The sequence below is a fragment of the Maylandia zebra genome, linkage group LG14 (genome assembly GCF_041146795.1).
Source record: "Maylandia zebra isolate NMK-2024a linkage group LG14, Mzebra_GT3a, whole genome shotgun sequence".
NCBI lineage: Eukaryota > Metazoa > Chordata > Actinopteri > Cichliformes > Cichlidae > Maylandia > Maylandia zebra.
In genome coordinates, this window is record NC_135180.1 from 15,943,383 (window position 1) to 15,969,732 (window position 26,350).

Below are 26,350 nucleotides of genomic sequence, written 5' to 3' on the forward strand. Positions count from 1 at the left end.
TAAAACCTGCAGTATGAAACAAGTACAGAGGTGTTCACGCCTGTTAGAGATCACATCTGAGGGCTGATTCCGTTTAAACTAACATCCCTGGAGTGTTGGTGCGGTCATTTAAAGGAACCTGCGTCCTCCTCTGCGGAGCAGCAGGCAGTGCAGAGATGCTGCGCTGATGCTGCTGCGTTTCCTCATGTGAGTATCCTCCTCTCTCCAATGCGGCAATAATAAGATGTGGTCTGCTCGGGCGATAGAGCACTATAGGACGTGTATTTCGGCTCAGAGGATATTTTCAAATGATGTAGAAATTGCACGTCTATTGTTACAACATAGAAGTGGGCCTGCGTGGAATTGTTATCTTTATTATAGCATTGAATACCCGAAATCGCAGCACCAGGCTAAGTTTGAAGTGTTTTTTCTTGTTTGTTTTCTTAAACGTATTTAGTAGACAGACTGCGTGTCCTCAGACAACCCAGCACGATCTAGCTTAGAGTAGGTTTATGTCTGAAGGTGCTGGGAGTCCTTGACTTTCAAGTGATGATGTCACTTTTCTACGTAAATCTGCCCTATGGTATTGCACCACACTCTCAAATATAGAGTGGATAGGCTTTATGATTCCTGCCAAAGACACCAGTATGACAACAGCCTCTATATATTGAGAGCATACCCAGAGAGCAGGAGAGATAAAGGTGGTATATTTCACTGAGAAATATACTGAGAAATTAATTCTGTAGGATTTTAATGTGATGGCGACAGGCCTCATGTCTCTGCCAGTGTTTCTCCTCTACAAAGTTGATTTGCGCATCTTTGACTGCAGTGTGCCGGCGTCTGAGCTCTTTGGTTGAGACTCCAACTCCCAGAAGTCAGCAGGTTAAGTCGCTTAGACTGGTGAAAAGTAACGCAAAGTATATTGGAAGGAGTTCACATTTGGAAGCACACATGCCAATTCTAGCACACTTCACTTTCCCCCACCATATTAGAAAACAGTATGTTGGGTTAGCAGCATTTTTGTTGTTTTTGCTGCTGATGTCATTATATATAGAGATGGTGCCACTTGGTTTAATTATAGAGAAAATCAATAAATGTCTCCTAACCAATAAAACAATGACATTGTAAAATAAATAAGTCCATCAAAAATAATTAGAAGCAGGAAGTTACATTTCTAGTGACCTAAAGGAGGATTAAGTGTTCCCTTTCTTTAAAATAATTGCACAACTAACTTTAAAGAGGCTTTTAAATATTAATTTTCATACATGTAGTTTTCATATGTAGGTGATCGGTTTGTTATCCCTCATGTCACATTTCATTTTGCATTAAATTACATTTTCCATTTTGTGCCCAACTGCTTTGACTTCAAATGTATGAAATGGTACCCCCTAAATAATTAATTAGCCAACTGACAAGGCAACAACACAGGTTCTGATTGGCCAGCCGGAAATATTTATAGATGCAGATTATTTAAAGACCAACAACAGTCAATAATATACTTACATTCACTTGTAAGAGCATGGAAAGCTCTATATTTTTTTCATTTATTGTAAGAAGGCGGCTGTTTGATGCTAAATTTTGGCACAGTTTATATTCCACGGGAATCCTTTCCATGTATAGATGTATCTTTCTATTAAATATTAAGTGAACGTGATTTTTTTTTAGTATTAAATGATGGATTTTATACACACTAAAACCTTGGTAGTGCTGCAGCGGCAAGTCGCTCAACAGGTTACTTCCGGATCACGGAAAAGAATACAGAGCGAGCTTTTGATTTTTTATAGTCTTTGCTGACCGCGTGACCTTAATTGATTTAAAGATTAACTGGAACCTAGTGCATATTGTTGTGCAGATTAATAATGTTGAAAGATAGTTATTAGTACAGTCAGTTAAAGAATAGAAAAATTATTACTGAGAAAAATCCTAAAGGGAGATTTTTTCGTTAATGTGCTTCTACGCATGCGCCTACAAAATTGGTCATCACACCACTGCATCACCTTACAGGAGAAACTTATAATAATGAATTCACGCTTGCAGAAGAAAATATTCAAATATATTTGAAATATCTCAGTGAATTCACACCCAGAAGAAAGACAACAGTTAATTAAAGGTTAGTTGAGACTGCTTAGTCTTCCTGACGGGCTTTAAGACGAAGCGGAAGTAACCGCCCGGGAATCCTCTCGCTTCGTATTCCCCCGTTTTGCTCTCACGCTCAGTGTAATTCATTATTATTAGAACATCGCCTTTGAAGGAGTCGGTGTGTAGTTGGGGGATCTAACAGTGTCATTTGCTATTGTTGTTGCGATTGTTTCCAGGAATACCGAGTGCCGTGAAATGTCTCTGCTTTTCGAGAGGACCATTATCGGCGCGCGCTGGACACACACAAGTGAGTGGGGTTTGTTGGGATAACGCTCCTAAAGAGGCTCAGTGGAAAAATAACAACCGGCACCGGCGGTGTACGGCCACAACGAAAACTCTCAGACAAATCACATCAACACATAAATGCTATATATATGTGTGTAATATATCACCGAGAGGACTGGTATAAATTTACCGGACTGTCAAGGGGCAGGTGATGGAAAATAACGGTTTTCTTGTTTCACGACAGCCTTTTCTCGGATGGTGTATTCCTGCGCGCAGTGGGGAAGATAGTCCAATGAACGTGTATGTGCTGGGACACAAAGCAGCAGCGACATGGCAAACTGTCCAGACCCCTGGTAAGTTTCCTGTTTGCTGTCATATACTCCTGGCAACATGTAACATACTGAATATTTGCAGCTGATAGCCCTCCTATAATTCCTCGGTAGTTGAGGTGTTCAGACTTCAAAGTGAATATCTCAACTAACAGTCAAGGCAGGAATAACAACATTTTTTACAGCTTCATTTTATGGACCAGGCATAAACGTTTCGGCAAAATGGTTCTATTGCCCGTGTAAAAGTAAATAATCACTGTAATGCTTTTTAACCATCCTCTGCTGGATCTGGTTGCCACACCCACCCAGCTACAGTGGTCCAGAGGGACTTAACCACAAAGCTCCAATGGCCTCCTGCTGAATGAGCAGAAATATATTGTTTTATTTCTGTTAACAGGTTAGCCTAAGGTTGTCTTATTCAACCGCAACAACCATTGAGAGATCAATGATCTTGGGTGGGACTGCAGTAAGGTTTCAGTTTTAAGGATGTGATAGGATGGTCAGTTAGTTCAATTAAATTATATTTATATAGTCCCATTTCACAACAACAGTTGCCTCAATACGCTTTAAATTGTAAGGTAAAGACCCTAGAGTCTTAAAGAAAAGCCCAACAATCACACAACCCCCTATGAGCAAGCACTTGGTGGTAGTAGGTAGGAAAAAGTCCCTATTTTACAGGAAGAAGCCTCTATCAGAAGCAGGCTCAGCCATCTGCCTTAACCGTTTGGGGGTGAAGAGAAAGAGAAGAGAGCAATGTTCTCAATATGATATTGTAGAACTTTACACAGACATAAAATGGCATTAATGGACGGTTGGTATATGGATCTGGTGAAGAGTCCACGTTCTCATGTTTCTTCCAAACTTACACCTTGATCAATAGTGACCGTAAGCAAGACTCTTATTTCTTGTGATGAAATTTAACACCTTTCCTTCTTTGCTGCTGAATTGTAGTGTTGTCTCTGTTGGAAGATTATTATACATAAGAAAAAATTGTTGCCATTGTTTGTTGTTAAAACTTGAAATGTGTGTTTGTATTTTCAAGGTTGCCATGGGTGACAGTTCGTCATGAGTGCATTGGCCTGAGGTCCTACCGGGTCTCTCCATTTACATCTGTTCAAGATGTCAAGCAGTTGCTGTACGAGGAGACAAACCTCCCAGTCAAAGAGCAACGACTGACTCACAATGGGAGAATGGTGAGCATTTATTTTTCTGTAATAGAAGAGTACAAATAAAACTGATAAGGACAACAATAAAATTGTCATTTTAAACTTCCTTGAACGTGCCACAGTATGATCACAGCAAAACAAAATGCACATGATGTGCAACGGCAAATCTTTTCTGGTCACTTGTATGTTACATTAGAGCAAGACTCACAAGTCTGTTACTTTGTTTATTAGTGAGCCACTTCTTGTATTTTGGGTTTATGTAAGTACTTGAGTACAAAGTAAATTAATGGTTTTTGTTTTTTGACATTCTAGTAATGTCATTGCAGAAAGACACGAGGAAGAAATTTGGCTTCTCTCTCTTAAATTAGATAATTACAAACAGCAGAAAGCTGCTCTATTTTAATGACCCTGTTCCATAACTGCAGAACAAATGGTGTGACACTCATTTAAACTGTTAACAGGGCCCTCATTGTTAGAAGTGCTGTGAGTTTCCCTCGTGGTGTAATTAGTTATTTGTGTTAGTAATTATTTGAGGCCTTGGAGTGTTATCGATCTCATGACTATCTATCTATCTATCTATCTATCTATCTATCTATCTATCTATCTATCTATCTATCTATCTATCTATCTATCTATCTATCTATCTATCTATCTATCTATCTATCTATCTATCTATGATTCTTACAGTGAAAGTTATGCAGTAATTGTAAACACAGGATCTGCTCCACTGGCTGCTGCCCAGTGATCTCACTCATACTGCAGACAGCATGACTCGGCACCTCTTCATCACAGTGTATTGAATAATACTAAAGTTACTGCATTCAGAGGATTGAAATAAAAACGCTGCGTTAAACGAAAGCTTGATTAATTTTTCCAGATTTAGAAATATCACATTGTGTATCCCAAAATATTGCAGTTTTAAGATCATGGTTATTAAGTTGTGTGCATATATAATTGTACAGTTATATGAATGAACAGTCTGTGATTGTATGGTAATTATTTATTTGAAACAAACCGATGTGTTACTGTTAAAAATTTGATCCGTTAATCTAATTCGTAACACATACATAAATCTAAACTCATTAATAACACTGCAGATTTGTGACAGGTAAATCTATAGCGTGACTGTGGTGTGCTAGTTTGTAATCGTTCACTCGGTGACTTACACGACTAGCAGGACTGCAGTTGGCCCCGTGTCTTGTGGCTCAGCTGATGGAAAGCACCAGATGGTGCGCAGTGCTTGGCAGCCCCCCTCCACCCCATCCCATCTCATATGCAGAAATTAGCTACAAGCCAGTCCTACAAGCTAACACCACATACACTGCAGGGCCAGTTTTAAGTAAAAGTAATACAGTCATGAATTCTGCTGCGCCTGAAGCTGTGTTACATGATGTGTTTCCTAGGAAACAATAACAGAAAGTAATTTCCTTTGTGTCCTTCGGATGTAAGTCTATATTTGATGTTACACTGATGCAATTAAATCTGCAGCAGTGTGATGGAAGAGGTGCTGTGCACTTTAAGGCAAGCTTAGCTTGTTCTCATTGAGTCTCTAAACATTCTTCATTGTAAATGCCTGGCAGTGGGTGCTCTCAGATAAAATTAAACCTTCAATCCTAGCAGCCAAATATTTGATAGAGGACCCTAAAGCTATTATAAAAAACTCTTTTAAGGCATTAGTAATGAAGACTGCCTGCGTGCAACTACATAAAAGGTGTTATTTACATTTATTGAAGGTTTTATACAGATTTATATACTCACTTTTTCCCTAATAATATTACTACATATAACCACGAGGCCTCACCTTCCTCTGTGTGTCGAGCTCTGTCACTGTATATTTGTTCTAAGAAACATATTGCTTACAATATACATCACAAAATGTCTTTATACTGTGAAATAATAATTGTACAGTGGCGTGACAATGATGAAGATGATGAGTGGGATGGCTCAGTTTGCCAGAGAGCATGTTGATGTGCAAAGACTGCTGAGTGCAGGAGGGCACAGTGTCACCTTGAAGAGCCCCACGCAGCTGAGTCAGGCGTTGCTGCATTGATTCAGAAATGCTCACCAGGAAAAGGCAGACTGTCAACTAATGTGCAATAACCCCAACTCCGAATGATTTAACAGTAGCTGTGGTGAAAGATTGAAGACTATAAGTCTGTTGTTAAGTCTCATTAAATGACATGTCTCATTCTATTCATGCAGTTACATGTTAATTTTGTAAGGACTTTTTAAAAATACATATTTTCTTCATGTCAACACACAGTTTTATTTCAGTGTGGTGCATTATTGCTGTACATTAAAACCAGCTCTCTCTCCTCACATCAATCCTGCATAGCTGGATAACAGTGTGCAAATTGGTACTTTGGTGCCCGTGGGAAGCCCAGAAGTATCTGTCATTCTGGAGGGACGAGGCCTAAAAGGAGGAGGTAACATGAAAACCTGCACATGTATGCAATCAATGAGTCAGTATTAAAGAGAATCTTACACAGTGTGTCTTTACAGGAAGGTTTGGACAGACAACACCTCCGTTAGTTGAATTTTTGAAAGATATCCTGAGGAGATATCCTGAAGGTGGACAGATTCTAAAGGTAAGGATGCTTTTTAAAAAAAAATGTGTCTGTATAGACTACATATTAAACATAATTAGCATACAGAGGTTGTACAGAATTTATACATTTCTGATCTGTTTAAAGTTGGCTATTTAGTTATTATTTTTAGTACACGTGCGTCGGATTGGCGGTATTTTAGGAGTTTATATCATCAGTCTGCTATGGTAGGGATTCATCCAAGAGAAGGCTGTTTGTAGGCAAAAAAAAAGATTTTAAATGAGAAAATATGCCAAGTTTGCACAGAATCAAACGTCATAGTTTTATTTTGGCTTTAACTTGCCGATCTCAGGTCCTTTACCATATATGGTTGTACTTTTTCCAAAGCTGAAGGTCTTAATTTTTCTGGCAAGGCCTTTTAGATAAAATTATCCACCTATAAAGCTGATATTTCAGTGTGGCTTTGTTACAAGGCCCTGTCTTCATATTTGATGATCTTTCCTCTGTTTTATTTTGAAGGAGCTGATCCAAAATGCTGAGGATGCTGGAGCCACAGAGGTCAAGTTCATGTACGATGAGACAGAGTATGGAGCGGAGTCACTGTGGTCACCTGACATGGCTCAGCATCAAGGTTAGCAGTCAGTAACAAGTTAAGTCCAGCATAGCCCAGTGAGCAGCTCTTAAATCAGAGGGCAAACCTTCAAGCTCTCATGCTGGCAAGAATCTGTCCTGGTTAAATATCTGTTAGCAGCTATTCTGTTACTCTGACTTCTTTGGGAAGAGAGGCAACAATTTAGTCAAAGAAAATACATTATCTTTACTCACTCATTTTAGAATAATCACATTTGTTTTTCGGAGTTTTTCCCAGCATGGTCACGTTGATTCTGATTTCCAGGAACAGCACTGTACGTGTACAATGATGCGGTGTTCACTGTGGAAGACTGGAATGGGATTCAGGAGATCGCAAGGAGCAGGAAGAGAGAAGATCCTTTAAAAGTTGGACGATTTGGCATCGGCTTCAATTCCGTGTACCATATTACAGGTACAGTGTTATTTATCTAGCGAAATGTTGAATGATGTTTTGTTTTCTCATGTGGAGTCAGTGTGTTGAACCAAGGAATATTTACCTGTATTTTCCAGAGTCTGACCGCAACCAAATTTAGATGGAGAGGCAGTAAGTTTGGAACATAAATCACAGTGGTAACAAATCGCAGATAATTACCTCCAGAGATCCTTCCACTGATTTTAAAGGCTACAAAAACAATTTCACTAATGCATTTACTGAAATGTCCAAGCAAAGCAGAAGCCCAAATAAATATCTACGTCTTCCAGTCAACACTGGGCATGAAACGTGGTGCACCCTGCCTGGTCGTAGAGCAGAGTTGTTATTGTTTTGTATTTTCTGATTATTTTGTATTTTTATTTCATTTTGTCTTTTTTTTAATCATTTAAGTTTCATTTAGTTTCCAGAGTGTGTTTCCTTGTTTTACTTTAGTTTTAGTCCTCCCACATGTGGAGGGTATGTCCTGGTCTAGTCTGGTTTTTATTTTTATTTCAGTTAACTACAATGGTTTTTCACATCTAGTTTTAGTTTTTAATTTAGTTTTAGTTAACTGTAATAAGCTTACTACCATTCATGGTGACATCAACAACTACAACATGTCTTTGGACTGTGGGAGAAACCCAGAACACCTGCAAAAATCCTTCACATAGAAACATCTCACCCGACCATCAGGTTCAAACTCAGAAACATTTGCCGTGAGGCGACTGTGCCACTTGCCTAATATGCTGATCTGAATGTAACCACTTATCATTGTTAGCTATTATTGTTGTTCTTTGTATGTATGTTTCAGATGTTCCCAGTATATTTAGTGGAGACCAAATCGCCATGCTGGACCCCCATCAGACCCTGTTTGGCGTGAATGAGTCGGGCCAATGCTGGAACTTGAAGTCGGACATTAAGGAGATCACGGAACTAGCTGACCAGTTTGCTCCATACTTTGGGATGTTTGGGAGTTCCAATCAAACCATTCAGGACGGCCACTTTCCTGGAACTCTGTTTCGCTTCCCGCTTCGCATGAAACCATCTCAGCTCAGCGGCAACATTTACAACAAGGAAAAGGTTTTGGAGCTCTTTGAATCTTTCAAAGCTGACGCAGACACGGTGCTCCTCTTCCTTAAAAGTGTGCAAAAAATATCCTTGCATGTGCGCGAGTCTGATGGCACAGAGCGCATGTTGTTTCAGGTTACAGCAATGGAGAATACTGATGATAAGCTAGAAAGACCGAATGCACTGAAGATACTGGGACAGGCTATAGACAGCTATAGCAACGGGATTCCCAGCTCTGCCATCACGTGCGTCACTTACCAGCTCAACATCGAGACTCAGGATGAAACGGCTAAAGAGACCCAGAGGATGACATGGCTGGTGTGTAATGGAGTTGGGGGAAGAGGGATGTGTGCTGAGTTGGACTCTTTGGCAGATGATTTGAAGTTTATGCCTAGCATAGGCATTGCTCTGCCTCTTACTCTGTTTAACAGAGAAGACCAAGGTGCAACATCCGGTTTCTCAGGACGAGCTTTTTGTTTCCTTCCTCTTCCTCCTGGAGAAGAGAGCGAAACGGGCCTTCCTGTTCATGTCAGCGGCTTCTTTGGCCTCACGGACAACCGCAGGAGTATCAAGTGGCGGGAAGTGGACCAGTGGAGGGATCCAGCTGCCTTGTGGAATGAGCTTCTTATAATTAGTGTCATCCCGAGGGCTTACTTCACTCTCATAATTGAGGCTATCAAAAGGGTACAGATAAAAAAGGACCAAGACTTTCCATTGTCTCCTACAGGAAGCTATAGGGCCTGGCCAGACCCTAAGCGGGTCAAGTCCCGCTGGAAACCCATTCTCCAGCCACTATTTGATGAATTGTTGCAGCACCAAGTAATCTATTCCCTCAGCGAGAGCTGGGTCAGGGTGGACCAGACTGTGTTCTCAGAGCTGGACACAGACGATGGCATTTCAGAGACTGTGATCAACTACCTCCAAAGCTCAGGAGTGCAGGTGGCAAAGGTGCCTTCTGCTGTGGACTTTGTCTTGGCTGCCTACATGACTCAGTCCGGTGAAGTGAGGAAGGTGACGCCATCGTTGGTGCGGCAAGTGATCAGGAAGAGCAGACACACAGGTCCCTCACAGGAGAAGCTGCTGCTGCTGGAGTTTGCACTTGGAGATGCTAATTACAGTGACCTTATAGGACTTGAGCTCCTGCCACTCCAAGATGAGACCTTTATAACGTTTTCATCCTCTGTGACCGAAAAAGATGCCATTTACATTGCTTCTGAGGAGTACCCCAGGTACAGAGTGAGATGGTTTATTTTTGCATATAAGCTTCTGCCAGTTTCGTCATGTTTTTGTAATTCTCTTCTTAATTTGATTTATTTTATTATTCCTGAATGCATTTTAACAGGAGAAGACAATATTTATTTTATATATTTTACCATAAACTATTCACACGTTGTTTTTTCATGGATAAGGAATCCATTTCTCATTTTCCTTTTTTCAAGTATTAGTTCCAAATACATTTATATAAACAGTATGGTTCATTCTTCATGGCTTTAAGTAAGATTACTGCTCTTTGCAAGGTTTAGTGGCAAGGTAAGAAATTTCCATATTAGGAAGGCTGATGCTGATTTATTCAGAAATATTGACAGACTAATTGCATGATTATCTAGTGAGTATTGCTGATGCCTTTGAAAAATGAGACAATAATACAACTTAAAAAAAGTGAATTACATACACAGTGCGAAATCTGCTGTCCCTCTGTGAACATGACCTTTGATAGCTTCTTGTTTGAAAACTGTGCCTACCGTTATACAAACTGTATACAAACCTTTTTTTTTTAACTTCATCCTAAGGTCTTTGTATCCAGGACTGGAGCATCGATTCATATTAGAGAGTATCAAGCCTTCAGTGATGGACAGTTTGAAGAAAGCTGCCAAATGCAGAGGTAATGTCACCTATTTTTTTAATAAATGTATATATAATCAGCTTTATTCCAGCAGTGACCAGCAGAGAGTTTGACAATGATAAACATTTTTAACAGATTTTTATTTGTAATCTTGACAATAGGAATTGAATCTAATCTGTTAGATTAAGTGTCTTTTTAGGGAAGCCTAAAAAAAATAATTATTTATTTTATTATATTTGATTTTGATTTAAAGTATTGTGTTAACTTTTTAGTTGGCCTGTATCTCCAAAAGAAAATCTTTGCAGTCCTGTGATGAACAAGTAGGTTATGTGGGTTCAGCCATGTTGTAACACTGGACTGTTGTACTCTCAGCATGCCAGCGGGCAGTAAATCTGGTACCCAGCTGATAGGCTGATAGAGAATTTAAGGGAGAGAGAGAAAATGGAAGAGAGAGTGAGCACGCTGATTCATCGATGAGTTGTTTTTGTGCCACACATTCCACTCGGTCTGCAAGAGCAGATCCTGAGTGCACGCTCTGCCATACTCATGCCATAGTCATGACTGTGGGTCACGACCCAGGCAGAGGAAAAGTGCTGAAAAAACAATTTTCTCCCCAAAGCCCAAAGTAGAAGACACAGAGAATACTCCATTTATACATAGCTGCAACAATTTGGAACTAACCGCTTATTATTTTTCTGCTAGCTAACATTTTGCTATTATTCATTTTTATTACATAAAGAATTGTCTGTGAAGGTTCTCAGTCATCCAGGTCATCGTAGTCAAAGGAGCTTGCAAAGAAAAGCATCTGGACTTCTTTAAGTTGCTTGAAGACGTTTCACCTCTCATCCGAGAAGCTTCTTCAGTTCTAAGGTCAAATGGTGGAGAGTCCCAGATTTAAACCTAGTGGGAGTATCCCCCCACAGAGGGACAAAAGGACCCCTGATGATCCTCTAATCGCCTGAGCCAAGGTGTGAAACTGGGTGTGGGTCCCAATCAGCCAGGGTTTCGGGTGAGCTCAATGTGAAACCTGGCCCCACCTTATCATGCGAATTCCTGAGGTCAGATGGCCCAGGATGTGAGTGGGCGTTAAGGTGTCTGGGGAGGGAACTACATAAAGAATTCAATTTTAAACAGACATCTTAACTGTACTTCCAAACCTTGGCCTTAGGGTGGGTAAGGCCTTAATGTTACTCAGATATACAGAAGTCCTGAACTGAAAAAGTATCATTTGTTTACTTTTTAAGTTCTTTATTTTACCACATTTTTTTTAAGAAACAGTAAAAATCATCCCACATCTCTTAAATTTTACAGTGCAACAGTTTCTATGGGGGTGTTCAGGTAAGGCATTTCAAAGTGTGTGACCTTTTCATTATTAACCTAAACTTATATGTTGGATTGATAAGACTGGATTCAGATTGGCATGACTTTAGTATCTTACTGATCGTATCATATGTATGTATGTGTGTTCCCCAACTCCTTGGCACTTTTGAAGCCTTATCATCATTATCTATAAATGAGTCTTCATCAAACAGTGACATCAAACACAATGTTTATATAGCTTGCAAAGAAGAATTAGAAGAAATATATTTATTTAATATTTTTTGGCTTAGTGTTTATAAACAACTGTTTTTGCCATCTGACTATATAAAGTGATACAAGGTAAAAATGAATAACATGATAAATTACCATGCATGTCTGTGTTTTAATACATGAGCGAAGTGAACAAGTGCCACAGGCCTGGAAAAAGCATTTTTCCTTGTTAAATTAACAAGGAACAGTGTGTGTGCATGTGTGTGTGTGTGGATACACAGTAAAGTTTGTGCAAGCGTGTTTGCATGACTTACATGTCTTAAATATATTTAGATTCTGAGTATTTGAGGTGATGTGTCTGAGGACAGAAATGTACTCATCATTTAATGAGTAAAATTTGACAAGAGACTAAGAAGAAAACAAAACACTTCAAAAATTAAATGACATTGTGTGGCTGAGCTATGAATGAAAAGGTGCATTTAAAGGTGTAGCAGCTGTATCAATAACAAGAACAAACCTAACCCATTGATCAGATTTTATTTTGCATCTGTGTCTGTAATAATAACTTGTGCTAATTTCTAAATTTCACTGTTATAACAGGTAGACCCTGCACTCAGCTACAAGTGCTGAACCCTGAACGTTCAGCTCGACTCATCAAGGAGATCCTGTCAACAGCCTGGCCAACCAGAGACTTTAAAGTTCATTGGGATCCTGGAAACAGGGAGTTGAAGCATCCTACATTTTCCTGGCTAAAGTTGATTTGGAAGCATCTCTATATATATTTTGCTGATGACCTAAATACATTTGAAGACATGCCTTTGATCCCACTTGTGCCACTCGAGGAAAGCACACACACAGTTGAGCTTCTTCGTTTCAAAACTCCATCACCCATAGTACTTGTGGATGAGGAAGAGGCGCCACTTTCTGAAAACGTGCTTGACATCATAGAAAAGCTTGGAGGAGTAGTGATAAAAAAGCTGGATCCCTGTTTGCAGCATCCTCTGCTAAAAAATTACATTCACCCATGCTCTCCTGGTATGCTTCTGCAAATTCTGAGTAGAACATCAGCCCAACGATTATCAAGCCAAGTCTCTTCTTTCTCAGTGGAAGAGAAAATTGCACTCAGAAATTTTCTTGCAGGGCTGTCTGACATTACAGAGAAGGAGAAGTATATCCTACTTGACCTTTCCATCTTTAAAAAACTGGGTACATGCTCTAAAGGTACCTCAGCATTCACATCACTGAGAGGGGCCAGAGCTTTACACCACAGAGCCAAGCACCCGCCAGATGTGAAATTATCTGAAAATCTTGTTTCTTGCTCTGATGAGGAATCAATTCGCCTCATCAAAATGCTAAATGTTGAACAAGTGAAAACAACAGAATGTTTCAAAATGATTATTCAGGATATTGAGAGAGGTTACTACACAACAGATGAGACAACTGAAATCATGCTCTGGGCTCTTAAACATTTGGCTTTTCTAAAGAATGAAAACTCAGCCGTGATTGGATGGCTTTCTGCTCTTAAATTCATTCAGCTGCCTTGTGGAAAGTCAGTCAAAGCGACAGATCTTTTTGATCCTGAGCTAGAGATCCTGCAACATCTATTCTTCATGGAGGAAAAAAACAGGTTTCCCACAAGTACATTCACATCATCTCCAGATATTCTTCATTCACTCAGACAACTGGGACTAAGAAATGAAGTACAGCTCAGTGAAAAAGATGTACTTCGAGTGGCAAAGAAGATAGAGGAGTTGCAAAGCAGTGAGGAACCTAAATGGGACTTGATAATTAAAAAAGCAAAAACACTGCTGCAAATACTTAACAAACAGACCAAGCTTGTAAAATCAGCTGATGCTCAGACAGCTTTGCTTAAACTAAAATGGGCACCGGTCTGTAAAGACAGACCCTTAACTTACCCTAAATCTCTTGCTTGGGTTGGAGATACTATCCATATCTGCTCTTTGTCTGAAATGTGTGAAATATCCCATGCAGTGCTTGTGGGATCTTCAGTACCACTGGTTGAACACACATCTGCAGGTATGAAGAAGGCACTGAAACTGACTATGGAGCCACAAGTGGATCAAGTATTACAACACTTGAAAGCAGTGAATGACTGGCATAAATCTCAGGCATTCACCACAGAGGATTGGTATCAGTTCCAGCAGATCTTGTTTGAGATTTATGGCTTCATGCAGGCTCATCTTGAGGATGCAAGAGAAGCAATGAAATCACTGCCTTTTGATTGGGTGTGGACAGGGAAGACGTTCTCATCACCTGGCCAGACAGTTTTAAAAGCCCTCCCTGATCTAGACTTGCAGCCTTACCTCTACTCTCTGCCCAAGACAATTAGGAAGTTTCACAAGCTTTTTAAGTTCTGTGGTTCAGTTGAAGAGGTTGTCCCAGACCATGTGTTCAAAGTCATTGCTCTCATTCGACAGAGATGTGAAGGAGAGATGACCAAGGAAGAAAGCAAACGTGATATTCTACTTTTAATCAACATCCTGAGATGGCTGTACAACAATCAGATACCTGTAGACACTAACATGCATGTGCCCATTCTTTGTTACAAGGACCCAAGCAGGTTAGCGATGAAGCCCATCCATGAATGTACCTACTGTGATATCAAAGTTGATGATTTGAACGACTTACTCGAAGACGCTTCAGAACCAATTATATTGGTCCATGATGACATTCCTATGAAAACAGCAGAGTGGCTGAAGGTCCCATGTTTGAGCACACGCTTGATAAACCCAGAGAATCTTGGCTTTGAACAGTCTGGCCAACAAGAACCTCTAACAGTGAGAATAAAAAATATCTTGGAGGAATATCCATCTGTAGCAGACATTTTCAAAGAGCTTCTTCAAAATGCTGATGATGCAAGTGCAACAGAATGCAGTTTTCTCATTGACATGAGAAAAAACACTGACATTCGGGAGAATCTCCTTGACCCTGGCATGATTGTTTGCCACGGGCCTGCCTTGTGGTCTTTCAATAATGCCGTATTTTCAGACACAGACTTTCTGAACATCACAAGATTAGGTGGATCAGTGAAAAGGTGTGAAGCAGACAAAGTTGGCAAGTTTGGCTTGGGTTTTAACTCTGTTTATCACGTTACAGATATCCCCATCATAATGAGCAGAGAGTTCATGATTATGTTTGATCCAAACATTAATCACATCAGCAAGCACATCAGAGACAGGTCTAATCCAGGGATCAAAATCAACTGGAACAAACAACAGAGGAGGCTGAGAAAGTTTCCCAATCAGTTCAAACCTTTCATTAATGTCTTCAACTGCCAGCTTCCTTTAGCTCAGGACTCGCCATACAAATACAATGGTACACTGTTCAGACTTCCATTCAGAACAGAGCAGGAAGCGTCAGTAAGTGAAATCAGCAGTCTGTACTACAATACCACAGATATCTACTCTCTCGTTGATGAGTTCAGCATATGTGGCCACAGATTCATTCTGTTCACTCAACATGTTGGAAGCATGGTCTTGAAATACCTGAAATATGAGGAACCAAATCCAGCAGGAGCGCAAGATGTCGTGGTAATAAACAAAAGTGTGTGGTCATCCAAAGCCTCATATGGACCTCTAAGTATCCTAAAATCTGCAGCAAAGGTTATGAAGAAAGTAGCAAGCACCAGCAAGGTACCTTCTGATGTTCCCAAGTCTGGATGCATCATACGTGTTATGGTGGAGGAGTTTCACAACGTGTTCAAGCGCATTGTTGATCTCCACTCCCCACTGTTCCGAGGTTCAGAGGAAGATCCTAACCAGTACTTTGAGATGGCTGCTAAAGGTGTTCAGACAAGAAGACTCACAGATGAAATGCCCCAGAAGGCAGTTGAGGTCACGAACTGGCTCATTTGCTCATGCATGGATGCAAATGAGGCACTCAAATTTTCCCTTAGTGATAGTGGAAAAAGATTAGGACTAGTGCCTTGTGGAGGGGTGGCCGTTCTTCTCTCAGAGGAAGAGAATAGAAAATGGACAGTGAAGACAAATGCAACACCAATCGGAGAGGTGTTTTGTTACTTACCTTTAAAAATCAAAACAGGCCTACCAGTCCAAATTAATGGCTGCTTTGCTGTGACATCAAACCGTAAAGAGATTTGGAAGACAGACACCAAAGGACAGTGGAATTCTATATTCATGAGACATGTCATTGTCCAGGCCTATTTAGCAGCTCTCACCATGCTACGGTTAATGGCCGAAAGTGGAGAACTACTGAAGTATAACTACTATGCAGCTTGGCCAGATCCAGGTCAGGTACATGATGACTTCAGACTGATCAGCCAGGGTGTCTACCAAGAAATAGCCAAAGGAGGTGACAGTGAGCATGCAAGAGTTTTCTCAGATGGCAAAACATGGGTGTCAATCAAATGTGTCAGATTCCTTGATGATGCCTTACTCTGCAGGTCAGACATAGGACCCGCTGCTTTCAAAATCTTCTTGAAATACCTCAAAAAGAGTGGCTCACAAAACCTCTGTGCTGTTGAGCTGCCTGACTGGGTGAAGGAAGGATTTGATGATGCTGGGTGCAAAGGAAAGCTGATGGAAAACACCCTGACAGAGAAGCAGTTCTTTTCAGATGTCTTTTTCCCACACATCCAGGAAATTGACAAAGAGCTTAGGGACCCTCTAATGCATTATGTTTTGAATGAGAAACTAGAGGATTTTGCATCAATCCTCAGGGTTACACCTTGTATCCCATGCTCTGGCCCCAACACGGAACTGGTTTTACCTTCTAAACTTATTCACCCAGAGGGAAGAGTTGCTAAACTCTACAACGCTGATGATGGAAGATTTCCTGAAGGAACTTCTAAAGACTATGTAAACCCTGTATGTTTAGTAAAGCTAGTGCAGTTAGGTATGGTAAAAGACGATCTGTCATGGGAGGACCTGATTGAGCGTGCTCATTCTGTCATGGGTCTTAATGAAAGTGATCATACAGCTGCATGCTTCCGTAGTAGTATACTACTCAATCTCATTGACGAAAAGCTGAAGATGAGAGATGAAGGAACAGCTGAGCATTTGGAGAAACTGCAGGACATCAGGTTTCTTCCATTCCTCACAAGGCCTGCAGGATTCTCTCTCCCATGGCATGGGAACAACTTTTCCCCAACAACAATGTTCTCTGCCAGAGAGCTCTTCACAACTGAACATCAGGACACAGTGTGTCTGATGAAGCCAATCCTGAACGAGAATTCCCCATCCTTTAAAGGTTGTGGTGCAATCTCGCTAGCTGTGAAAGACTGTCTTGGTCTAATAAGGAAACCCTCAGTTGGACTGGTCATCAGTCAGCTAAAGAAGCTCTCTCAGGCTTTTGATGGTGTAACTCTGTATCAGGAAAACATAACAAATGCCTGTTACAAATATCTTCATGAGGAGATGCTACAGGACGAAAGTGCAAAAGATCAGATAACTGAGGAACTGAAATCCTTCAGCTCCATCCTGGTAGAGAACACATATGTCAGTCCTTCCAAAGTTGCTTTCCACCTAAATTTTGATGCAGCTCCACATCTTTACCAGCTCCCCAACAAGTACAGAAACAGCTGCCGTGAGCTTTTTGAAAGTGTTGGGGTACAACCTAGCTTCACAGTGGAAGATTTCTCAGCTGTTCTGGAAACTATGAAGCAAGAATGTGGACGAAAAGTACTCAGTGAGGAAAACTTCCAGTTATGTCGCAGAATTATTAGTGAAGGAATATGGAGCCTAATACGAGACAAGAACCAAGAATACTGTCAAGTGAATTATGGTGAGATTCTGTTACCCGACTCCAATCTAATGCTGCAGCCATCAAAATCCCTGTGCTACAATGACTGCCCCTGGATCAAAGTCAGAGACTCAACGGTGAAATACTGTCACGGGGATATTCCAAGAGAGGTTGCTGTAAAATTAGGAGCAGTCCCAAAACGTCATAAAGCATTGGAGAGATATGCCTCAAATGTCTGCTTTACCACACTTGGGAGCGAGTTTGGACAAAAAGAAAAGCTCACAAGCAGAATTAAAAGCATTCTCAATGCTTACCCATCGGAAAAAGAAATGTTGAAAGAGCTGCTTCAAAATGCAGATGATGCCAAAGCAACAGAGATTTACTTTGTTTTTGATCCAAGAACGCACCCCACAGATAGAATATTTGACGATAAATGGATCCCGATGCAAGGCCCAGCGCTCTGTGTATTTAACAATCAACCATTCACAGAAGATGATATCAGAGGTATACAGAATCTTGGGAGAGGAACAAAAGAGGCCAATCCAGGAAAAACTGGTCAATATGGCATAGGATTCAATTCAGTCTACCACATAACTGACTGTCCATCCTTCATCTCTAACAATGACATTCTTTGTATCTTTGATCCACATGCACGGTATGCACCTGGGGCCACATCTGTGAGTCCTGGAAGAATGTTTCGAGACTTGGACTCTGACTTCAGGTCTCAGTTTTCAGATGTTCTTAATCTTTACTTAGGAGCTCATTTTAAGTTGGAACGCAGCACAATGTTCAGATTTCCCATCCGCTCTACAGACATGGCAAAGACATCAGAGATCAGTTCTGTCTCTGCGTCTGACAGGATGGTACAGAACCTTCTGGATAAGCTTAAAACTGATGGTGCAGAACTTTTGATGTTTCTTAACCACATGGAGAAAATATCAATCTGTACTATTGATCATTCATCTGGTGAACTAAAAGTGCTCTACTCTGTGACAGCCAAAATAACAGATGGTGACCGATTGAAACGCAAACAATTTCATGCCTCTGTCATCGACAGTGTGACCAAAAAGAAGCCGCTTACTGCTATCCCAGTCCAGCAGATAACCTACACAATGGACATAGAGGATACTGAGGGAAATCTGACTACATGGATGATCTGCAACAGATCTGGCTTCCCTAACATTGAAAATGTCTCTAAAAGTGTGATCTCAGCTCACAAAAATGAAGACATCACCCTGTTTCCACGTGGAGGGGTAGCTGCATGTGTAAGTCACAACTACAAAAAACCCCACAGAGCTTTCTGCTTTCTTCCTCTTTCACTCGAGACAGGGTTACCCTTTCATGTCAATGGACATTTTGCCCTAGATTCTGCCAGAAGAAACCTGTGGAGAGATGACAATGGAGTTGGGGTGAGGAGTGACTGGAATAACAATCTGATGACATCACTGATAGCACCCGCCTGTGTTGAACTGCTGATTCAGCTCAAGCGTCGATACTTCCCAGGTCCAGATCCCACCATGACTATAGTCCAAGGAACACCACTTCATGTTGTTAAAGATACACTGCGGAAATATCTGTTCTTCTTCCCAGCCAACAGACTTGATATACAGCCAGACTGGTACTGCCTGGTTAAAGCAGTATACAGCTGTATCCATGCTGACCTGAAACGTCTCCTTCCTGTTGTCAGAGCAGCACAGATGGACAACTCTGAGATACACTCTGTCATTTATATTTCATGGGTGAATACATCTACAACAAACAAGGGAAGAGCCTTTTTTGATAACCTACTACAAGATGAACTTCAGCATTTGAAAAACACAGAGTACAACCTAACTTCAAGGAAGTCTGTGGCTGAAAATGTCTACAGGCTGAAAACCTTGCTTCTTGATATTGGTTTCAACCTGATTCACAGCTGCGATGAGACTGCAAATCTCTACTTCTGTTTGGAAGATGCAGGGATTCCAGTACGTTATGTTACACCAAGTGATGTCCATAACTTTCTTTACACTTTCTCATCACCGGATACATCATGCCATGTTGGAAAACTCCCCTGTCGTCTCCAGCAGTCAAACTATAAGCTAGTTCATAACTTGAAGCTTCTAGTGGACTACTGTTTTAAAGATATAGAGGAAAATGAAGTCAAAGTCGAGGGCTTGCCTCTGTTGGTAACAATGGACAACATGCTTCAGGTGTTTGATTCAAAGAGACCAAAGTTCCTGACAGCACACCATGAACTGATATCATCTAGGAAAGACATGTTCATGAACACATTGTACATTAGGTACAGCAACATCCTGTTGAATGCAGGAGTTGCAAAAAGCTTTGACATCAGCAGCTTTGGGGACCTACTTGGGTCTGTTCTTCCAAGAGAGTATCGATCAAAGATTCCTGTGAAATGGAGAGATACCTTTGCAAGTGAATCCTGGCTAAAGAATGTGTGGAACTTCATCAGTGAGAATATCGCTGTTAAGGATAATCAGGTGGAAGTGAAACCTAGCTTCGACACAGTGCTTGAAATTCTGAAAGATTGGGCTTTGCTGCCTGGAATCAAATTCATGGCCAGAGAAAAGCTTGTTGTTCCAGAGTATGATGTGCTTCTACCTCTGAGCTTGATGAGCATTGCCATATTTCCACAGGGCCAAAATGACAAAGTCTTTCATACCCTAATGAAAGCAGGGTGTATTCAACTTGCAGTTAACAAAATCTGTGTCAAAGAGAGTCAGCTCGTGCCTTTTCTGACACAGTACACTGCAAACATTGAAAATCCATCAAGTGTTCTGAAAGCTGTAGAGTACATGATTCAGACATCTGCATTCAAATCGGGAAACCTGAATGACAAGGACTTTGAGGCTTTTTTGTTATATTTCAACTGCAACTTGGCTAGCCTCACACAAGAAGATGCACAGAGCCTAAAACTCCTCCCATGCTTTAAATCAGTTAGCGGAAAATATATCAGCATTGCTAACTACGGGGCAAACTATGTTCTTGCCAAAAGTCTCCCTTCTGCGGACATAGACAAATGGGCGAACACGAACTCCTTTGCATTTCTTGCAGATTGTCCGCAGCTCAAAGAGTTGTATACGTTCCTTGGCTGCATGCCAATAGATGACTTAGAAATCTACCTCCATCATCTTCTGCCAAAGTTTGAGAGTCTTTCCTATGATGCCAAAGTTGAACACATTGTCTATCTGAAGGAGAGGCTTTTGGCAATGGAAGAACCATGTGAGATGAAAGATCAGCTCTATGAGAAACTGAAGGAACTGTCGTTCATCTATGACTACTCAAACAGAATCAGGCCAACTAAGTTCTTCTATGATAAAACAGTTAAAGTGTTTGAAGTTATGCTACCTACAAAGTCATTCATACCTACTGAGTTTTTTAAAAAAGTAGAGCAAGTGTCAAAACCCAAGAATGGGACATTGTTGCTCACCTCATGGATAAATTTTCTGAGAAATATTGGTCTCAAGCATGAAGTATCACAGCAGCAAATTCTTCAGTTTGCAAAAGAGATCAGCATCAAAGCGCAAACGGAGTGCTGGACCAAGGAAAAAGTGCAAACCATTGTCGATGTTCTTTTGAACCATATTTTCAGTGAGAGGATGGACCTTTTTCAGGGCACTTTTCTCAAAGAGCTCTCAATGATACCTTTTCTGTGCCCTGAGAGAGCACCCAAAGAACTCATCAAACTTCATTCTCAGTACCAAGAGATGAGTGGCACACTTCCTCTCATACGTTTCAGTGGGTCCCAAGTGAATCCAAAGTTCAAGCAAACAGATATTATTCATTTGCTTTGGACATCATGTCCAATACTACCAGAGAAAGCTACACCTTTAAGCATAAGGGACCAAGAGGGTAGCACTTTCACTGGGCAGGAACAACTTGACCAAGTGTTAAACATGCTAGGTGTCAACTTGGACCCACCTCTGGAGAAAGTCATAAGCAACTGTAAGAATATCTGCAGTATATCCAATCCTGATGATGAAATGGTGAAAACCAGGAACAAAGTTCTAAGATCCACATATGAGTTCCTCAATGCAGATAAAAGAGATTTCCGTTACCAGCTCCGTGGAGTAGCCTTTGTCATGGTAGAAGATGGCTGGAAATTGCTAAAACCTGAAGAGGTGGTCATTAATTTGGACAATGAATCTGACTTCAAACCCTACTTGTACAAACTACCTCTAGAACTCGGTACCTTTCATCAACTGTTCAAAGAACTTGGTACAGAGGATGTTGTGTCAACCAGACAATATGTTGAAGTGCTGTGGCGAATTTACAGAAATTCAGAGGGAAAGCAGCTTGACCCAAATGAAATGAGAACTGTGAAAAGGGTTGTTTCGGGATTGTTCAAGTCTCTTCATAATGAGCCAAAGGACATTCGCAAAGACCTTGAAGATCTAAGAGATTTGATATTTTACCTGCCAAGCCATGATGGTAGATTAGCCAAATCGAATGTGTTGGTGTTTGATGATGCACCACACTACAAGAGCAGAATTCAGGGTAATGTTGGAGTTCAGATGCTTGTGGATCTGAGCCAGTGTTATCTAGGCAAAGATCATGCCTACCACACAAAACTAATCATGCTACTTCCACAGAAGCTAAGGCCTAGACTGCTGAGTAGCATTCTTGAAGAGCAACTTGATGAGGACTCTCCAAAAATGTGCCAGTTCGGTGCCCTTTGCTCGCTACAAGGTCGCCTTCAGCTGTTGCTCTCATCAGAACAGTTCATCACAGGACTGATCAGAATAATGAAACATGAGAACGATAATGCATACCTTGTGAATGAAGACAAAGCCATACGTCTCTGCAAAGCGCTTTGTGAAGGGCTCAAAGTGTCCTGTTTTGAGAAACTCCAGACAACTTTAAGAGTGAAAGGATGTAGCCCTATCCCGCACAGTCGCAGCGAAACGCTAGCATTCCTCAAGAGATATGGGACAGCTGTGATTCACCTCTACATCCAACATTCAGACAGCAAAGACATTAACTTTCTTTTGGCTCTTGCTATGACACTGAAGTCTGCTACAGACAATTTGATTTCAGACACGTCGTACCTGATTGCTATGTTGGGCTGTAATGACATCTATAGAATCACAGAGAAGCTGGACAACCTTGGTGTTAAATATGATTCAACAGAGCCTTCACAGCTTGAGCTACCCCTCCCTGGAACCCCAATTCCAGCAGAGATACATCACACACTGCTCATGGATCCAATGAATGTATTCTATCCAGGGGAATATGTGGGTTATCTTGTAGACTCTGAGGGGGGAGACATATATGGCTCATATCAGCCCACCTATACATACGCCATCATTGTACAAGAAGTTGAAAGAGAAGAGGAAGAAAACACAAGTTTCCTTGGGAAATGCTTCCAGATCGACATTGGTTATAGTGAGTACAAAATAGTTAGTTCCCTCGACTTATACAAGTTCTCCAGACAAGATGAAAGCACTCAAGTTCGAGACACATCAACACCATTAACACCTACGAGCCCAGACAGTCGTTCCTCTGGTCTACGAATGGTCCCCCCTCCATTTCCTGGCAAAGAAAACTTGCGACCCCCTCCACATAAACAGTCTCCAAAAAAGATCAAACTTAAGGCATTGCCTGAGATTCTTAAAGAAGTGACCTTAGTAGTTGAACAAGCCTGGAAGCTTCCTGAGATGGAGAGAAAAAAGATTATCCGAAGACTGTATCTCAAATGGCATCCAGACAAAAATGCAGAAAATCTGGACATTGCCACAGAAGTCTTCAAGCACCTACAGAATGAGATAAACAGGATGGAGAAGCAGTCTTTGGCTGATCAGCAAAATACAGACAGGGCTTCCAGGAGAGCCTACTCTGCATCATCAACCCGCTTCCAGTCAGAGAAATTCTCATTTCAAAGGTTTTATTCATCGTGGAACCAGGAAGCAACGAGTCACAAATCAGAAAGGCAACAGTTCAGGGAACATTATACAAGTTATGCAAGTTCATCACACTCGCATCGTTTCTTTGTTCCCCCAACCTTTAAGACAGTTGGAAACCCTGTGGAGGCCCGCAGGTGGCTGAGACAAGCCAGAGCAAACTACTCTGCTGCTCGCAATGACCTTCATAAGAATGCTAACGAGTGGGTTTGTTTCAAGTGCTACTTGGCCACAAAGCTTGCATTGATAGCTGCTGATTATGCTGTCAGAGGAAAGTCAGACAAAGATGTAAAGCCGACTGCGCTGGCTCAAAAAGTAGAGGAGTACAACTCCCAGCTCAAAGGCCTCGCCAGTGACGTTCAGATCCTGGAAGGATACGGTGTGGACAGCCTGAGAACTCGCTACCCTGATCTCCTGCCATTCCCGCAGATTCCCAATGACAGATACACATCTGAGGTTGCAATGAGAGTGATGGAATGTACTGCACGGATAATCATAAAGCTTGAAACCTTTGTGCAGCAAAAAATATGATACTGCTGTTGATGAAGACGAGTATGCATAGATCCTCTGTGGAATCGAGGAAATGTGTGATTGTGTGCAATACAGACCATGTATCAAGAATCCCCCCTGGCAGCTTATGGTACATATGCAGTTCACACCTGTGATGGCGGTGCTGTGGCTCATGCACAGTAAATACATGTATGGCTTCCATAACCTGTTAGGCTGCATTCATAGAAATTTGATGTAATATGTAAAAAAAACATAAACCATAATGTAATATGTAAAAAAGCCATTTGTGCATATGCTGTACATACAGATGCCTCAGCAATACATTTTGTTTACCAAAGTCCCCACATTGACTATCTTTGCTCTAAGTTAGAAAAAATGCTGCTTTTTTTTTACTTTATCTTTTGTAAAAATAAATGAATATATTTTCTTGCTACGGAAAACCCGTTGGGTGTACTTAAAGGCTGTGCATATTATGAAAAAGGTCAAATCTGTCAAGTAATGCAGTTACTGTCATGCAACATCTCCTATTTGCAAAAGCTCAGCAAGTCAAGGAAGTACAATCATGTTTGTACATTTTGTTTGTACTTTTATGCTTGATTTCGTATCATTTTGTTATAAGTTGTACATTCTCTGTAACATAGCCAGGCACTTGTTTATGGACAGAGCACTTTTTGAAACTCATGTACTTGCACTTGTGTAGCATTAGTCAACCCAGAAACTTGGGACAATCCAGCTGTGAACAGAAACATGTTCTGTTAATTTTAACTCACTTGTATGTTTTGTGTCAGTCAATATGAAGTACCTGTACTCAAAGCTGGAGTGCAAGTGTCTTGCTTTTATCTGTGAAGTTTTAGAAAAGGCGATTAGTCAAGTATCCTTGTAGGGTTTTTTTGGTTTTGTTTTTTACCTGTTTGTTAATACTCAGCAGGATTTGTGATAAAGAGCCATATTCTGTAATCTGGGCACAACCCAACATGTTAACCTTTGCCAGCATTAACCCATGTTCATACTTTTTATTTTTGTCAGTTGGATCTTTTGGTTTAAGGAACATAGATAAGCACCAGACTGTGGTGCTCTTGTGTTTTTTTGCTGATTTAGCAGCTTGGTTTTACCTCTGATTTGAAGGACGATACACACACTGATCACACATTGTAAACAGAAACAATAACTTATACCTCAAGCTTGAGGTCACTCAGTCAAGACTGTCCCCTGAATAAACTTTGGAGTTCTTTCTGTAGATCATGATGATGTACACTAGCCATAGAAAGCCCTAATAAATTCACCCCCCAAATACTCTGTGCCAGTTATTGCTTGGACATTATTTTAAAATAAGGTGTATTTTGAATAGAGGAGTGTGACTTTAATTTTGCATTGACAGAAACTGATATTTTAAAATGAAATATTGATATTGTATCAGTAATGTATACTGTTTTACAGTGAGGTGTGAGTTTTAATTACTTTCTTAAAAAGACAAGATGCAAAGTTATAGATGAATTGGACTGGCTGAATCACTGCAATCCTGTGAAAAAGAACTCTGTGCTATCCTGAGATAAACTATGCAAACCCCACTGCATATATCATATACACCGTGGGGTTATCAGTCTCTCACATCGTTGGGCAAATGTTGGTTTTGGAAAGATGTAGTGCAGTGTATTATAACTAGAGCTAAATAGCTTCTCTTTGGTCATTTTTCCAGATGTCTTGCGATTTGTTCAGATGCAATTTAACAAACCAAAGCATGGTACGTCTTGGAGATACGATTCTTTCTTCCGGCAACCCTTCTAAAAAAAGCCATACTTGTCCAGCTTGAGGTCTGTAGTCTGAGATGTAGCGCTTGGTTTTTTGCAGTTTCTCTGAGCATTGCATGGGCTGACCTCTGGGTGGACTTCTTGAGACATCACCTGTTAACTGTCTTGAATGTTTTCCACTTTTAAAGAATCTCTCACTGTAGAATGACGGACTTCATAATGTTTGGAAATGACCGTATACCCATTGGCACACTGATGGGCAGCAAAATTTGCTTTTCTAAAATCTTTCCTCACAATCATGTTAACACACACCCGAATGCTCCAGACTAGCAAACAGCCAAAATGTCTGCTATTACAAAGATGCTTACACTTGTTCGTGATCAATTAATGAAGTGCATTCATAGCAACACTTGGCCACTACTTAACTTTTCCATTCCTATGGAAGCTAAAAGGGATAATTACTTTTTCACAGGATTGTATATTTATATATGTATTTAAAGTTGAGATACCAAAATTATGATATGTCTATAAGATAATCATGATGTGTAAAATGTGATATAGTGACAGTCATGTTTTAAGCACAAATGCTCCTAGTGTCCTACAG

At 40.7% G+C, this 26,350-nt stretch overlaps 1 protein-coding gene across 3 annotated transcripts; it reads left to right on the forward strand.

The window, feature by feature from the left end:
- On the forward strand, positions 1-25,291 carry sacs (sacsin molecular chaperone). Of its 3 annotated transcripts, XM_012917173.4 has the most exons (12): positions 1-186; positions 2,295-2,365; positions 2,588-2,696; positions 3,715-3,865; positions 6,174-6,264; positions 6,341-6,426; positions 6,904-7,015; positions 7,280-7,426; positions 8,238-9,723; positions 10,285-10,376; positions 11,649-11,675; positions 12,468-25,291. In XM_012917173.4, exons 3-12 carry the CDS (start codon positions 2,674-2,676, stop codon positions 24,017-24,019), a joined length of 13,767 nt encoding a protein of 4,588 aa, XP_012772627.2. In that variant the 5' UTR covers positions 1-186; positions 2,295-2,365; positions 2,588-2,673; the 3' UTR covers positions 24,020-25,291. The 3 variants fall into 3 exon arrangements, with proteins under 3 accessions (XP_012772627.2, XP_012772628.2, XP_004544050.2); XM_012917174.4 differs by lacking the exon at positions 11,649-11,675; XM_004543993.4 differs by lacking the exon at positions 1-186 and having other exon boundaries at positions 2,179-2,365.
- The last annotated feature ends 1,059 nt before the right edge of the window (positions 25,292-26,350 follow it).

Excerpts from the sequence above, each read along its gene's own strand:
- sacs (XM_012917173.4), top strand. The coding sequence starts at position 2,674 with ATGGCAAACTGTCCAGACCCCTG. Across the intron at positions 2,697-3,714 it reads GCAAACTGTCCAGACCCCTG|GTTGCCATGGGTGACAGTTC; the intron begins GTAAGTTTCCTG and ends TGTATTTTCAAG. Across the intron at positions 7,016-7,279 it reads TGACATGGCTCAGCATCAAG|GAACAGCACTGTACGTGTAC; the intron begins GTTAGCAGTCAG and ends TCTGATTTCCAG.